Below are 18,014 nucleotides of genomic sequence, written 5' to 3'. Positions count from 1 at the left end.
AAGGCACTCTTTTTAATTAAAATTATTGTTTTACAACATTCTGTATAAGATATTTGGCTATACATTGTGACAATAATTAAATGTTATAACAATTATTTCTACAAACAAGATAGTAATTATTTTATTGTAAAATTAACTCATTGGAAAGATAATTTTTTGTGTTTTGCAGTAACTCAAAATAAAATTTTTTAGAGAAACAAAAAGGGACGTACGTCAGTAAATATTCAATAATACCAACAATACAAAATAGTTTGTGCCTTTGAAAATAGTTTCATGTAAAAAATTATTTTCCTTTAAACAAATTGTAAAAAAAATAATAAAATCAGAAAATAATTCAAATAAACGCTTGATATATAAGTATATTTTTGTACAATTATTACCATACATAAAAATACACAGCTACAACAGTTGCATAAGGTAATCATTTACATTAATAAAAATACAAAAAGTTGTACATTCTTACAAAAATTAATTACATTTTTTTTATTGAAAACAAGAATGGTAACATATTTTTCTTTAAATTAAAAGAAATAAGACAAAAAGTCAAAATAATCCTCTAATGAATTTATGTTCTGAAGAACCACAATAGGATCAGTAACAAAGCAATAGCTACCAACACAATAATTGCTTTCCTCAAAATCACAGCATTGGTATTCTGTACAGTTCTCACCATGGCGTTGTTCAGAATGAACACCCTTTTGCTTTCCTCCAGCAACTGTTGTCTAATCGAGTCATCCAATGTCAGTGCAATATTGTCCGTCTTCTCTCTGATCTGTCGCTTGAGACTGGCGATGGAATGTGGACTAAAGTCGGTGACAGCGTCTCCTCCATTGACTTGGCTTCCAAATAGGAGAAACTTCTTTGTAAATGCCCTCTTCTTGCTCAATATCTGCCCTCCGGAGAGCAACCCCATATACAAATGATAGATGTACGCCATAAGCAATATAGGATTAGTTCTTTCGATCTCCATGAGTTGGAGAAGATACTTGGAGACGCTTTCCTTCGGAGAGTATTCCTTTCCCCAATCTTCTCCCAGATAAAATGCCAGGTCCTTCTGGAAAGCTTCAGTCCTCATCAGACCTTCCAGCTGGAACTCTGCGATTGGAGTGTCCTTGAGCCGTACCATTGCTTGCTCCAAATACCGGAAGACCTCGTAGAACATCAACAATCCCTCGGCCCACACGGTGTTATCTGACATGGCTACAATCATAACACTTAAATTAGTTTATTGTAATCAAATGTCAAATTTTTACAAATTCTACTTTAACAGTTAAAGATATTTTAGGACTGAATACAAAGGGTGATGAGATCTACATTTGTATTTGATGCCATAAGTTGGCCATTAGCCAACTTATGGTATAAAAGCAGTACTTTTTAGCTAAATATCAATACTCCGCATGCCCACAAGATTCAATTCCTGGGTCAATTAATATCATCAACAGCATAAATAATTTCTTAATTGGGTGTTGGAAAATTATGAAATTTGTAAAGATTCCATAAAAAAAATCATATTTACGAAGAAATTTATTTTGACACTAGCACATATCCGCAGCTTAGCCCGCAATTTCTATGCAGTATTCCATGTATTTGACTGAACAGCTCCAATAATTCAGTAACATTTGAACTATTTTATACCAATGTGCAGGGATTCCAAAGTTGAAGTTCATAGCTTTCTCAGTGAAAGCGCTTTTCAAATAAGAATTGTCTTTGAGAGAATGCTTAACGTTGTTGCAAATGAAAATGCTGTTTTTAATGATGAGTGGTAAAGCTCACTTCCATTTGAATGGATCTGTAAACATGCAGAATTCTTGCTGTTGGGTAGCAAAAACCCACAATAAATGTGTAAAAAACCACTGTGCAGTCTTAAAGTTAAGGTGTGGCGTATGGTCTTGAAAATTAATATCATTGAACCCTATGTTTTTGAAGTAGGTGGTGCAACTGTCATAGTTAATTTTCAAAGATACGTCCAAATGCTAAGCACATTTTGCAACCATAACTTGAAGCTATGGGGATCGACACGGCAGAAATTTAGTCTCAACAGGATGGAATGTGGTCCACACGAGTAATACATCCATGGAAGCCGATATCGTGTAAACCTCGTTCAGTCAAAGATTTGAAGGTTGCAATATGTAATTGCTGCTGTAGCACAGGACACTTTGACAAACGTTATGGAGATTTTTGAAGGGAGACTATGAATGTGTATAAACACAGAAAGACGTCATCTTTCCGATGTTGTTTAAGAAATTATTAAATTAAATTATTTATAAAAGCATTTGTGGGTGGTAGTTTGGAATTAAAATATACTTATATTTGACTCCTATATTTAAGTAATTCTGTCAACATTTACATGCGGATTCATGCAACAATTTCATAGGCTTTGTACATATATGAACACTTCTGGTTCGAGTGAATTATAATTCCAACAAAAATATAAACATATACACAGCTCTGAGAACTTTAATTGGGATTCGGATTATTATGAATGTGAATAAATAAAACTTATGTCTACATTTTGGATCCTTAGGTCCAAAAGTCCTTTAAAAAAACAATAATGCATTAAAATGTATTATTTAATGTAATTTTTTATTTTCAAACTTCATTATCCATTTCTCTTTAAAATATGACAGAGTTACAGTCAATAGCACAATTGATCACAAAACTATAAAACGTTTTGGAACCAGTTGGAGGTTTTGAATGATTGAGATGGTACCAATTTGGTGGACTTACCATTCATAATTTATAAATAAATTACAACATTCAACAATTAAAGATTTAAATACCTTATTACGACCTTTAACAAATTAAAAAAGGAATACAGATACAAAACCATTTGTTTAGGTTTAAGTATATTCATGACTACATCTGTTTGAGGCTTTCACAGCAAAAGATTCAAGATCTTGAAATTTGTAGAGATTGTTCCAGTATAATCATGTATGGAAACACAAGGCCACATGTATTATTTTTTCATAAACTTAGGCTGGCAAGATTTGGATAACAATTTATAAATAATTTCTCAACTTGTTTCTATTATAATCTGCTTCTGATTAAAATGAAACTCTTTTTCTATGTAAACAGAGAAAGATCTAGGTGGGAAATATATGATAATGAACTCTGCCAAATGACACAGTAATACAACACTAAAGGTGTTATGCCGTCGAGACTAGCCTTCCTTTAGCAAGTAAAGATATTTGAGCAATTGTCAATATCTATCTATAACTGAGATGCATATAAATATTGCCAAAGTCATGAATGGAAGGTGGTCAGCAATTCCAATTAATGATAAAAATATATTTTGAAGAATTTGAATTTAAGAAATATGTAAGATGTTTCAATGTCATCTAGGTAGATCATTTCAGGCATTACTTATGTATTTCTTAAAATTGCATCATCCTTAACATTCTTTATATGAAAGGATTTGTAGGTACAATGTTTTCTACCAAATAGCATTAACTACTATAAAAACCTTCTGCCTAGTTATAATTGTGACGACCCCAGCATATAGTTCTAACACCAGACCGGTGACATCGTATGCGGTCTTAATCAGCCAATTTAAAATATTAAATTATCAGTAATATATTTTATTTTTATTCAGCATAACATCTAATTGTAGTAAGGAGTAATGAATATATGCAGTCAGACTTATTAGGTTAAGCAGTGCAGGTGGAGAAGATATATAGTTTAATTCAGCACATGAATTGTAAGTCCAAGTCTGTCAGCAGTAAGCCTGGTAACTTTCCATACCCAGAGCAGCTGCGCAGTTACTGGGTGGTAAACAGGCAGGAATTTGCTGAGGTAGCGTCTGGAACAACGCTGCTCCCTGGAGTTCGTTGTTCTGAGTCGCAGTCGTGCCAGGGTTTTGAACGCGTCAAGCTCGCGTGAAATCGCTCTCTCGCTCTCTCTCCCGTTCTAAATTTGTAATTGTTCAACTGATTCTAAATGATGCAATAAAATTCAAATTGTTTTCGCAATAAACTAAATGTTTTATTTGGCCAACCGAGGAGAGAATTTTTATTACAGCAGCCTGGGCTAGTTTCCATCACCGTGTCCGAATTAGAACCCGAGAACTTTTAAAATTAAATTACGTGTGGTCGTCACGCCACATAATGTTCCTTTGAAGCCTGAAGAAGCTTTCACAGTAATTAACAGCAATAAACCGTTTGTATCAATCATGAACTCTATTCTTATCAGAGAATTATTTTTTATCACAAACTTCAAACTAGTAAAATTAAAAATTTCCTCAACATATCAGCCACTTATGACTTGATAAGACATATTCTAGGTCAACTTTGATGCACATCAATGTAAATAGGTGGTTGATTATAAAATCTCAATTTGTGGCTTGGAAGTCACAGTAATTTGCAGGATAGTTTGTAATTTCAAGAGTTGAGCGTAATTGTAGCATCAAGTAAAGCTAACTACAATTAGTGCTACCACACGGTAATTACAAACAGATTAACTGCTTTAGTTCTGAGAAATAGTGAGATTAACAAGACACTTAGTTATCTAGACTCGTACCCATCTGGTTCCAGGTTGATGAAAAGCACTCATTAACATCATACAAAGCATGTCTTTTAAGTAAGTGCCGTTTTGATATATAAAAAGATCAAATAAACTTTTTAACAACTTTATTTTTATATTAAAGCCCACACTTTTATCTACTTTTCCACGTAAATGCAATCAATATTTAGCTACCTATTTATCATATCTAAAAAACATGGCTTTTCTATATTGTCTTCATAGAATATTGTTGCCTGATTTAACACAACTGCAACACGATCATTTTGACGCTAGTTTTGTGCGCTAACCTTCAAGACGCATCTTCTAATGGAAAAATAATAGTCACTAGGCGCTAAATTGAGGATGTTTGGGGGATTATCAAATTGCCTCAAGCAAAATGCTGTCATGAGATCTTGAGTTTGTTTTGATGCATTTAGAGGGATCCTGTTGTACAGCAAAACATGTTTCTTGATAAAAATGTCACAGAGAACAATTCTTAAAACTTGAAGAAACTCTTCTGATAACAAAGAAATTGGGAAATGTCTGTTCATTTTCACTTTATCAATCACTTTCTGCAACAAATCATTGGTGATCATTGAGGGTCGTCCACTCCAACTCTTGTCATTTAAATGCCATTCCATTACAAATAATGTTTTGTTCTTAAACTTCCGAATTTTTATGGTAAATTTCAACTGTTTTAACACTTTTAGCACCTAAAACGAATTACATCATGTCTTCACAGTCGACAGAATTGTCAATTGAAGGGGCCACTGGGGAGTATGCATTAACAGATCTAAAAAAACAATAGATTTTTACCGTAATTACATCTAACATATGAAGGTAGACAGTTCACAAGTGCGGGACACCCACTGCAGTGCTGATAAGGTGGATTGTGGAATTTTAAAATGGTACTTACTTTAAAAAAAGCCTTGTATTATCTAAATGTTTACTATTAGCTACATCAGATAAGGAGCCATTAATAGAATGGGGATGATTTTGCAGCATATGGACTGTTTCCAAGTATTGGGGCAAAATAAATTCCAAGCCATTGATTAATGTTGAGACCTAGCTGCAAGTAAGTTTCTTGTTAACAGCTGAGATTACACCTCAATCTGAGAGGTCTCTAAATACTTATTATGTCAAAAGAATACACGATTTATAAAACCAAGTACACGTTTGGTGATAGGTTAGTTTCTATAAGGTATATATTATTATTCAATCAGGCACCAATATTCTAAGGAATAGTTAAAAGCTTACTTCCAACCTTTTATGTTTGCAACGTGAGTGATATAAAAAGTGTATATGAAACAAAACATGTTGAATGTGTCGATGTTTGTTCTAAAGCCACTCTCATGTTATTGGTCACTGTGTCACAATAAAAAGTGTAAAAATCAAACACTTTGTAAGATGCAGTTAAATGAGTAGAGGGAGAGAATTGTGTATCTCTTTCAGCAAGTGAATGCTACAAAAGAATAATACAATAACAGTAACCAGTCACTCCAACTTAAACATCGCAGATTTTTTTTATTTACATCTACTTTACTGTACAATGGTGTACTGTCAATCAATATAGATTACATTTTTCCAGATTTCATTTTAAGTCCATGTCACTTTGTTCAAAGTACGAGGATCTTAATTACTCTGTTAGTTCATTTAACAATGTTATTTCAATTTTATATACCTAAGTAATAGTAAATCAGAAAATTGCCATGTGATAGGATAATGCACCTAATGAATCTTCAATGTCATTAGTATATAATATTAAAACTAAAAATCCCTCATGGCAATACATTTATTTCCAGAAACCAATTTAGCAGAAAAGATAAACCCCGCCCATGAACATAAATTATAAAAATCTACAAGTAAATAGGACATAAACTAGGGAATACCATGATATACAATGTATGAAATAAAATCAAGAACAGAAAAATTACAACAGACAAAATAGAAGGAAACAGAGAATGAATCATCAATTCCCACCATAGCTGTGTTGCAGAAAACTCGGTTGTTCCACTATTCTTTAGGATCATGTCTGAAACATTATAGTGCACTCAATTGTGAAACTGATGAAACAATGAGGACACATCTTCATCTAGATTACACTGGATTTCTGCTGGGTGAACCAGACGGTGCTCTTTTGTGGCATTGGTGTCTCTGATATCAAAACAATACATCACGAAAACATCTAAGAACTGATTGTGTTACTGAGAGTATGTTCTGAATATTGAAATCATGGCAAGTACTACTAAGCAGTATTACCAAGGTACTCTACTGTTTCAGTCTTGTTAGATCCCTCCAGATGGACGTGGACTCCAGATTCCAGGAGTCACATCCGTGACAATGCCAGATCTTAGACACTGCATCAAGCGGAAGGTGAAATGAAGCAAAACTCAACATTTGCACATAGAAAATATTTATTTAAAATTTTAAAATTGAAGATACCCAACAAAAAAAGAGACAATACTGTAGAATGATACAAATTAATAAAGATAAGCAAAGAAGAGTCAGAAAACCAAATATCTAGCCATCTTTTTCCACATAAGACAAGATGATTAAAATCCTCTCAGTGCACTTTGTCCTAAAAGGATCCTTACGCTTGCTTCTGGAGTGACAGGATATTCAGGATGGGTAAGGTTGGGGATAGGGACTACCTCCTGTTAAGATCCATTTGGAGGGATGGCAGACTACATTTCAGACTCATCATCTTGGCTATAGGGAAGGTAAGGGATGCAAAATTTAACAAAGAAGACTATTTTTATTTTATAATCACTCTCATTATAGTCTTGCATTGACCCTGTATACAGTAAACGTTATTTGCAATCATGCAGGTCCACAGTCATTACTAAAATGACATTTTCTTTACTGATAACATCTGTATTCAGCTTCTTTGTGTTTTTTAAAATTTAGATTTGGATTTGGAGTACACAGAATGGTGTGGTGATTTGAGGAATATGCACCATATATAACAATATTCAAATGTTCACTGCACTGTTGTGACAATATCTTCTTAGATTATGTAAATAAATAAATAATAATAACATAAATAAATGTAGATTTCTTTTGTTTTATTACTCAGAATCTCAGTCATATTAGTCACGAAACTTCAGTGTTTTCAAGGGTTTATGTATAATATTTACTTACAAGTAGTGCTTAGTTTGAGACGAAATGGGCCAGAACGAAGTTCCAGTACCACTATCTGAAAAACTTTAATATTCACAGGAGACTTTCCCCTTCATCTAAGCAATGCATCAAATACTATTTCAAGATTTAATTTTTTCAAAATTTTCCTCGCTACTCTTTCTTTCACTAGGTATTCAATATCCTTCCGGTGCATTCCACAACATCTAGGTCTAGAAATTAAACACTGCTTATAAGTACTTACATATAACATTTTTACAAACTCCTCAAATTAGGCCTATGTACAGCCTAAATCAAAAAGTTAAATCATGTAAAAGTATACTTTTTTCTATTCATAACAAAGTTCTAACAGCACTTTAACATATCAAAGCATTTTTTCAAAACTAATAACCAAAAACAGATGACAGATGAGAACAGTGAAGAAACTATTTTCTCAAAATAAGTTTATGAAAACTGCTATGCATTAGATTTGGCCCGATTAATAAAAATAAATACGCACTTTGAAACTAATGAATACTACTACCAATAGATGCCAGATTGGCAATGAATTTAAGTTAAAATCATTCTATGTCTCAGACAAGAAACAAACCTCCAAAAACTTACCAAAGGCCAGCTTGGCGTTTATAAGAGCATCACTGAGAGCATGGATCTCTCTTGTTGCCAAACGCATCTGTTTGGAAAATGGTATTTCTTCTGCCATAGTTCATCTGAAAATGAAATTCAGTGAAGTACTTTATAAAATTATAGACCTTAATAATATTTACACTAAGAATAAAATAATGTGTTACTAAATGAATCATCCCGATTCAATTTAATTCATATCACTTATATGTGGGCAATTCAAAAAACTACAAGCGAATTAAAAAAACTATAATTTCAATGCGGGTTGTTTAATCAACACAATAGTTTAAATTCATCAAATTGGCATACAGTGGAGTCCCACTAATCCGAACACGTGTAATCCGAACGTCGGTTAATCCGAACAGGTCCAGGAGGAATTATTTATAACGATAATGAACAGTTATAGGAACTAATTACTTAAAAAATGAAAATGGGTGCACCATTTCGTACATAAACAAAGAAAACTTTAATTAAATAGACATACAGTATTTTATTAAGACAAATTGTGTACGGTACAGTACATAAATAATGAAGTTAAATACAGTACCAAATTGAAACTTATAGGTTAAGTATGAGTTAAATTACTGTAATAAGTGAAATCAAACAAAAATTGGACGTGCAGTACTGATATTATTATTGAGTACAATATTAATTGTTAAAAGACATAAATTCAGTTATTGTCTTCTGTCGCATTAAACAGAGTCTATTGGATGACACGTAGTTTCGTACAACTATTGAACGCGTGGACCCGTACAATATCCAGTACGCTCACATTGCTTAACAATAGAACTCTCACACTAAATACGGTAAATGTGCTTAGTATTCGCAAACACGTTTATTTGTCAAGAAATACAATGCAACAGTCAGAAAACATGTTTTAATAAACAATGTTGATAATTCTATAACAAAATAGACCCATTCTCAAGTTTAAAACCGTATTTTTCTGTAATTCTGGCTAATCCGAACAATCACATAATCCGAATAGGGCTCGGTCCCAATTAGGTCGGATTAATGGGACTCTACTGTACTTGTACTTTGTTCCTAATCAGCTGTTTGAGAGTATTATTGGCATAAACTCAAACATACTCTGTAAACAATGGCAAGTCTGGTCGAGTGTTGCACTTCAAAAGAACTAAACTCAATTAGATTTTTAATTGCAGAGGGTATTCAAGGTTAGAAATTCATGATAGACTACTGAAAATAAGGGAAATGTTGTATTTTGTGACATACACAAATTATAAGAACAATGGGACAATAGAATACATGTTGCTGTGGGCTGTATTGAAAAGTAACCAAAGTTTTGTATTGATTAAATTAAATTTTTTTATTAGATGCAATGGTTAGTCTCATTACTTATTGAATACCTCACATATGTTTTTCAAATATATACATTAATATGTTTTTCAAATATATACATTACACACTCATACATGGTGTTAAAATATTATTTTGCTATACTAGTATTAAATCTGTTGGAATATCTACATATTCCAAACTAAAGTAGTTAAAACATTTGGGAAATAACCCGTAAAGGTGGTCTTTGCTTATTTCTGTACATAAAAGAAGAGAATAGTGTCAACATGATATTATTTTCTAAGGTGTCACAAAAAGCCTGGACACACATATTTGGTTTTTGAATAAACTTAGGTAAATACAACTTTAGGATGGCATCCTCACTGAAGTTCCTTACTATTTGGTTGGTTTAGGTGCCATCTTTTGCTTGGGGAGGATGTCCTGTTAAGGAAGTTGTGAAAATTTTAAATGTAAGCATAGGTCCAAATAAAACTCATTTTAATGCTATTTCTTAGAAGAACACATTGCCAAAAATCCAACTGAAAAAGACTATTCGTTAGAAAATAGTAGCTTCTTAAAGTTTGATTGATTTTGATGTAAATACAACATGCTAAATAATAGCCAGTTATGGTACTTACACAAACAGTATGTTGCGTTAGATGACTAACTTTCTTGAAATATTATAAAATCCATGAAACAATAGATTTATTTATTTATCTCTTTGTATTAAATGTGAATCAACATGAAAACATTGATAATGTGAAAGTGAAAGAATAGAGCCATCCCACTATTTGTTGATGTAAAGTTTGGGTAGTCTTATCTTATCTCTCTTGGTGTTCTTTAGGCTCTGCAATCTGACCTGTTCATTATAGTCTCTAATAACCTTTAGTCAGTTATTCCATTTGGTTACAATGTCACTTAGCAAGATAGTGGGAACAACAATTTTGGAAATGACAGGATATGGGGGCGTAGAACTCTACAATATGAGGAAGTAAGCTTCTTGTTCAATGACAACCACCCCAATAGAATACTTAACAGAACAGTATATAAGATAGTAAATAATTTTGATAAAGTGGTTCTGTGTTGTCCATGATCTGGACGGCCAATATCAACAACTGTCGAAGAAAATTATCTTGATACTTTTCAGTGTTTCATGGAAAATCCTCACAGATCCATTAAAATATCAGTGCAGTATGTACATATAAGTAAAATGTCCGTCCATAAGATACTACATAAAAATAAATTTTATCCATTTAAGAGGCAACTTCACCAAGAACTAAATAAGGATGACCCAAAACCGAAGGTTCCAATAATGTGACATTGTACTAAACAGATGTATTCTCAACAAAAACTTTCCAAAACATATTCTGTTTTCTGATGAGGCAATGGTATTGAAAAGACACAACTCACGATATTGGTCTCAAGAAAACCCACGATGGATGACATAGTCAGATACCCAATATCCCCAAAAAGTAAATGTTTGGACAGGATTACTTGGTACTCATGATGTGCATCAGTAATCTATAGATGGGAATATAAATGCTAACACATACAGATTGTTGTTAACTAGGATAATGCCACATTTAAGAGAGTTATTGGGTCCTCAGTTTAGGGATATCTAGTTCCAGCAAGATGGAGCCCCTTCTCAATTTGGAGAATATGTTTGAAAACTCTGCAGGAATGGTGTTTTTTATTTATTCCAGCAGTATCACCATTTCATAATAATAATATAATAATAATAATATGATAAATAATACAATACGTAATATAAGTAACTTAAATGCTAAAATTAAAAGTGAAATAAAACATGTCCAAGATGGATTTGTAAAAAGCAATCACAACAATGCAATAGACAACAATTGTAATGCATGCATGAGCAAACAGTAATAAATATTATTAGTGATGGGCTGGTATTTCTAAGATAAAAGAAGATTGGCAGAAGGGATATAATTGAGTGGCCACCAAGACCTCTGACCTTTCACTAGATTATATTTTTTTTTGTACTTCTGAAGGGAATAATTTATGTAACAAAACTGACCAGTGTAGAAGACAATGAACGAGGCACACATAATTACATAAGAAAGTATTGATAGTGTCATGACCGGTTACAAGTAGAAAATGGCTTGAAGGTTTAATGGCACTTAGAGCGCCTACTTTAAAACACATCTTAGGTTTTATTCTAGTGTTAATTGATAGTGTCATGACCGGTTACAAGTAGAAAATGGCTTGAAGGTTTAATGGCACTTAGAGCATCTACTTTAAAACACATCTTAGGTTTTATTCTTGTGTTAATTGATAGTGTCATGACCGGTTACAAGTAGAAAATGGCTTGAAGGTTTAATGGCACTTAGAGTGCCTACTTTAAAACACATCTTAGGTTTCATTCTAGTGTTAATTGATAGTGTCATGACCGGTTACAAGTAGAAAATGGCTTAAAAGTTTAATGGCACTTAGAGCATCTACTTTAAAACACATCTTAGGTTTTATTCTTGTGTTAATTGATAGTGTCATGACCGGTTACAAGTAGAAAATGGCTTAAAAGTTTAATGGCACTTAGAGCATCTACTTTAAAACACATCTTAGGTTTTATTCTTGTGTTAATTGATAGTGTCATGACCGGTTACAAGTAGAAAATGGCTTGAAGGTTTAATGGCACTTAGAGTGCCTACTTTAAAACACATCTTAGGTTTTATTCTAGTGTTAATTGATAGTGTCATGACCGGTTACAAGTAGAAAATGGCTTAAAAGTTTAATGGCACTTAGAGCATCTACTTTAAAACACATCTTAGGTTTTATTCTAGTGTTAATTGATAGTGTCATGACCGGTTACAAGTAGAAAATGGCTTAAAAGTTTAATGGCACTTAGAGCATCTACTTTAAAACACACATCTTAGGTTTTATTCTTGTGTTAATTGATAGTGTCATGACCGGTTACAAGTAGAAAATGGCTTAAAAGTTTAATGGCACTTAGAGCATCTACTTTAAAACACATCTTAGGTTTTATTCTTGTGTTAATTGATAGTGTCATGACCGGTTACAAGTAGAAAATGGCTTAAAAGTTTAATGGCACTTAGAGCATCTACTTTAAAACACATCTTAGGTTTTATTCTTGTGTTAATTGATAGTGTCATGACCGGTTACAAGTAGAAAATGGCTTAAAAGTTTAATGGCACTTAGAGCATCTACTTTAAAACACATCTTAGGTTTTATTCTTGTGTTAATTGATAGTGTCATGACCGGTTACAAGTAGAAAATGGCTTAAAAGTTTAATGGCACTTAGACATCTACTTTAAAACACATCTTAGGTTTTATTCTTGTGTTAATAATTTATAACCTTGCTAAGTACTGGTAACTAATTGTCAAACAATAAACAACATATGGCTAACGACTTGTTAAAAGCTTTTTCATAACGATAGTGTACATTAGTTAAAACTATGCTCTCCTTAAATTTATATAGTAAAATTAATTACTTTAAGTTTAACATTCTCATTTTTCTCCCCATAATCTACTTTCCATTCCGTAACAATAATCCAATACATTCTAGAAGCTCTGTTCATATTGGGATTTGTTATTAATTTAAAACAAACACTCCAATAATATACTTATTATTACTATCCAGTATTTATTTATTTATTTCCAACAGCAGCAGCCATTACTACAATTGATTACAAGAAGTACATGCATAATACAAGTTAGCAAAACGACAATTCCTTATATAAATATTAATTAATAAATACACTACAAAATACAGTATATTATTAGAGTGTTTGTTTTAAATTAATAGTAATCCAATAGTACAGAGACATTAGTATTATAACCTATAAACCGTCATGACCGAATTATTCAATTTTGGCTTTCATTCACTTTTGGTTCTCATTACTGTGTCATTAGTCAATCAAAATTTTGATAGCCTGCCATTTCCAAATGAACAGTCCTCTTTCAGTCAGATTTGTGGTAATGTGTTCTCCTAACAAATACCTTTAAAATGAGGTACATTTTCATCTAGACCTACATGTAAGATTGTTACAACACCCTCGACAGGACACTCTCCCACCCACCCATAGCAAAATGACCTAAACTGTAAATAACTTCAGTGAGTATGTGCAACCCAATAATTTATTTAGCTATGTTTGTTCATTACAAAAAAGATTTAAGTGCTTCTAGTCTTTTTAGACACCTGGTATTTAAAAATCAAAGGCTTTCGAGTCCCGGCGGAGCAAGTACTTTTTGTGATTTAATGTTTATTGAAATTAAATTAGGCTTTTGCCACTTATACTAATTTAATAAATGTAAGACAAAAGTCATTTGACATGTATTTGGTCTTTCGATCATATGTTAGTTCGGTTATTTAAACGCATATGTTACAGATACGGCCAAATACAACATAATTGAATCATAAAAAGTAAGAGCTCTATGGTGTAATGGTTCCACATTCACCCGGCAAGTGAGAGATCCGGGTTCGAGTCCTGGTGGAGCAAGTATTTTTGTGTTTCAATGTTTATTGAAATTATATATATTATATATATATATATATATATATATATATATATATATAACTGGAATAAATTTGTGACCTTTATGTTATTTAAAAAACCAAAAAACATTATTACAATGACTGTTTTTATAAGGTAATTATCCCTTTTTTTGGAATCATACTATAAAAGTTTTGATATCTAGTAACCAAAACAAATTTATTACTATAGAGTTCTCTAGTTTATTGTAAAAAAAAATAATATCAAATATAATTAGATTTACAGTTTATAAAACTTTGAACAAATGTATGTGTTTTTAATCACAAAAACCACTCCTCTTGTACTACTTTCAGTTTTTTGCGCTACAACTGGTTTATTTAGCCAAAAACTGTACATTTTCCAAAACTATACTAAATTGGTGACCTTAAAGCTATCTTGGAATTTGAAATTGATATACCGAACTATATTTTCTAGGCACGCTCTCACCTTTTTACATACAAATAAATTTTACTAATAGGCCTAGATCCACTCACCATAAAAAATTCAAATGTAAATATTTACCATCATTAATTATTATTATTGTATTCTATTGTTTATTGTGAACAAAACAATACCAAATACTGTTAGGTTTGCATTAAAAACCATTTTTTACAGATTTTAGAAAAGTAGCTTACAAAACTGAGAAAACCAGTTTGGTGTTTAAGCAAAATAGTAAGGGCAGTCAAGGGGTTAAATTAACAAGCGTCACATGATATCAACCTATAAACGTTTTTGTTTTAATCCGTGAAAATACCAACATATTTGTTACTAATTTCTTCAAAAAATATATTGTGTGTTCATTGGAAAAATTTGAATTAATATTTAATCACATCTTCAATACTTCATACAAAGTCAGTTCAAAAAGATTTTTTAACAATAAAAAAGGTAGTGATTTTTAAGTTATTGAATAAAATTTTAAGCTCTCTTATTAAATAGTAATAACTTAACAAAATACTTAACAAAATAAACAATACACATTTTAGGTTTAAATGTTAACTGTGACATATACCCTAATGTGCATGCTGTATTTGGACTACTTATTGATCACTCAGAACAGAATAAAGCAGCAGTAAAGGTGTTAACAACATGTAATATGACAGTAAAGGAGTTAAAACAACTTGTTTTGAGAAATATTTATAAACTAATCAAACCATTTATTCAGATCATAACATTGTTAACCTTTAAATCGTCATGACAACGTTATCAAATTAATTACTCGTAACTAACATATTTAAAATTATACCTAAAAATTACAACAATTTATAAATACATAGACAATAAATTAGAAAACTTTTATGATAATAATAAACTAACCAAATCAAAAATCCTAACCAAGCCAAAATGCGCCGACAAAACTTAACTTAACCTTCAGACACTAGACAGCCGACAGTCAGCTGTAAGACTAGTCAGACATCATCAGCTGCAGCTGTTGATTTTTCCGACAAAACTGTAATAAGCGGCCTGCACTCGTTATTCGATCGTCATTATCGAACCACTCGGTATCTTACCCAATTTCGATATTATATAATCATAAAACAAGAATTGTTAAACATTAACAACATGAATAACACATTATAAAAAAATAACTTAACAACTTAGCATTAAAAATAACAAAACCAACTTTAACATGGACCACATGTTTATAGATAAGAGATATTTTACTCTTTACAGTACTTACAGCTTGCCCGGATAGCTGTGAGCAACCGCTTGTATATATATATTATATCATTCATATATATGATTCATTTATATTATCATGATTTATTTAAAAGTTCCAACATAAATGTTGTTTTTAGTCAAAAATAGACTATTACGCGATCGATTATTTTTAAATAAAATGCTCTGGGGAGGAGCAGGTCCGGTTCGCCCTCTCCACGTAAGTGCGCCCCTGATACTAATATTAAACTAATACAAATAACATAGGTAATGTATTTTTCAGTAAACTATCAAATCCAGTTAGACAAGGTTAAACGCACGCCAGACTTTGAGCTCGTCTCACTGCGGAGGACATCGCATCCGTATTTTAGAACTACGTGGGTTTTTTGTGCCAGTTAATACAGTGCAAGTGAACATCAATACAGGATAGATCATTTTTACATTATTATAAGATGGCATATTGACGAAATATAAGGTACTTTGGGATTATACCGACCACACCACTATGAAGAACACAAAAATATAAATTAATAGAAACACACATGATAAAACGAAAAAACAACTCTTTAATTACAAACTTACAAGCATTTCCAGGTATTGTGATCGGTATTGTTGTCACTGTTATCTTATCTTTCTCGAGAATCCCGATTACGGCAGGCCGCGCGGCATCATATGATTATCTAAGTTTTTTGCAAAGTACATAATTGCCTTTCCATTACAATTCAGTTTATATTTCTGATCAGCCCCTCTAGAATTTGATATTTTACTGATAGGTACTATCTCGAGGGATGTTTTTCTTTCGTTGACACCAGCGCGGGCTTCGGCAGCACCTGATGCACAAGCCCGCGCTGATGGCCGGAGGCACTCGCATTTTGGGTGGCGGAGTGTGATCAAGAATAAAAATAAGTTTTGTGTGTTTTTTTTCAATAAAGAGTTTAGTTTTTGTTTGGTTATGTTTGTTTTAGTTGAATTTTTGTGTCTGGAGAAATGTAGGGGTAAAACACGGAAGTACAACAAAGCGACGCTCCAGCTGAACGGGCGGCGAGACTCTGCAATCACGTTATCTACTAGACCGCTCGACTTTGACCTCTGTCTGAGAATGGTTAGGGGTTTGCGATAAGACAATTCCTGTTTTATATTGACGAAATATTGTTCTACGCTAATCTAGTAATCAGTAGAAGCAAAATGTCAAATAACGATTCATGTCTGGGAGTGGTCGGTATAATCCCTAAGAACCAAATAGAATAGTTTAAGCATTTGAACAATATTGTATTAGCATAACAATTACAATATTTTGGAAATTAATCACTGTAAGATACCAATAGACTGAATAGACAAATAACATTCTAACGAGACTAATAGCTAATATATGATTGATTTTTTTCTCAAGTGCCTTCAATACTATAAAGGCTCCTTAGTTAAAAACAAACCTTAATACAATTTCTCGACCCAATATATATATATATATATATATCTTCTTTGCTAAATGTGTTTGTATCCAAAAACCCCCCTAAAAAGGACCACAAAGGTTATTCGAGTTAATCATTATTTGGTAGACTGCTCCACACCAAATCATGAATAATTTCTTTATTTTCATTTTTATTTTAAGCAATACCAATACCAGTTCAAAGTTGGTTATACAAAGTTATTTCCGCCCAAAATCCATTTATTTATATCAGCTTTCTAGTGAGCATACAAATCAACAGAAGTATGGTTATTTGTTAGTGGTGACTTAAGACAAGATGAAAAAGATTATGACAAGATTTAGAAGGAAATAAACCAGAAGGAAAGAAGAAGAGGATAAATAATTGTAGGAAAGGCGTTGTTATGCATAGAACTTATCCTTTTGGCCATTACTGTCTTTAGGTGCCGTAATTCAAATATAATTTGTCAGCCATTTGCGTACAAAATGATCAGTACATTTTTGCATACATATAGGCAGGTTTGATGTGTACAAATTGAATAATATTCAACTAAGAAAACTACCTTCAGACACACTACGCTGTTTAAAGAAAGGCATGGACGTTTTACTTGACAACCTTATAATAAAAAAACAAGGCCTCCCGTATAATTTGCAGACACAAATGAAGTAATGTAATCACTACATCATCAGCTCTGTAATAGCTCATAATGACGTCCATATTTATTTATCTAAATACAAAATTAAGTTATATAACCGAATGTTCTACAATAACCAATTTATAATATGCAGAAATTATTATCAATGAAAAAGTGAATAAGATAAGTATAATCTCTGAGTATACAATATTAAATAGTGTCTAAAGTATAACCAATAAC

The 18,014-nt window shown here is 32.2% G+C and overlaps 1 protein-coding gene across 2 annotated transcripts; it reads right to left on the bottom strand.

Annotated features, from left to right (window-relative positions):
* Positions 1 to 341: 341 nt before the first annotated feature.
* On the bottom strand, positions 342 to 15,439 carry LOC124365751 (heme oxygenase-like). Of its 2 annotated transcripts, none has more exons than XM_046821746.1 (3): positions 15,375 to 15,439; positions 8,239 to 8,342; positions 342 to 1,200 (listed from the first exon to the last, which is right to left on the bottom strand). In XM_046821746.1, exons 2-3 carry the CDS (start codon positions 8,333 to 8,335, stop codon positions 566 to 568), a joined length of 732 nt encoding a protein of 243 aa, XP_046677702.1. In that variant the 5' UTR covers positions 8,336 to 8,342; positions 15,375 to 15,439; the 3' UTR covers positions 342 to 565. The 2 variants fall into 2 exon arrangements, with proteins under 2 accessions (XP_046677702.1, XP_046677700.1); XM_046821744.1 differs by lacking the exon at positions 15,375 to 15,439 and adding an exon at positions 10,188 to 10,354.
* Positions 15,440 to 18,014: the final 2,575 nt, after the last annotated feature.

Source organism: Homalodisca vitripennis, chromosome 7 (assembly GCF_021130785.1).
Source record: "Homalodisca vitripennis isolate AUS2020 chromosome 7, UT_GWSS_2.1, whole genome shotgun sequence".
Lineage (NCBI taxonomy): Eukaryota > Metazoa > Arthropoda > Insecta > Hemiptera > Cicadellidae > Homalodisca > Homalodisca vitripennis.
This window is presented reverse-complemented; position numbering and strand designations above follow the sequence as displayed.

Coding starts and splice junctions, on each gene's coding strand:
- LOC124365751 (XM_046821746.1), bottom strand. CDS start 8,335: ATGGCAGAAGAAATACCATTTTCCAAACAGATGCGTTTGGCAACAAGA. Junction 1,201..8,238: donor AAACGCCAAGCTGGCCTTTG/GTAAGTTTTTGG, acceptor TTATGATTGTAG/CCATGTCAGATAACACCGTG.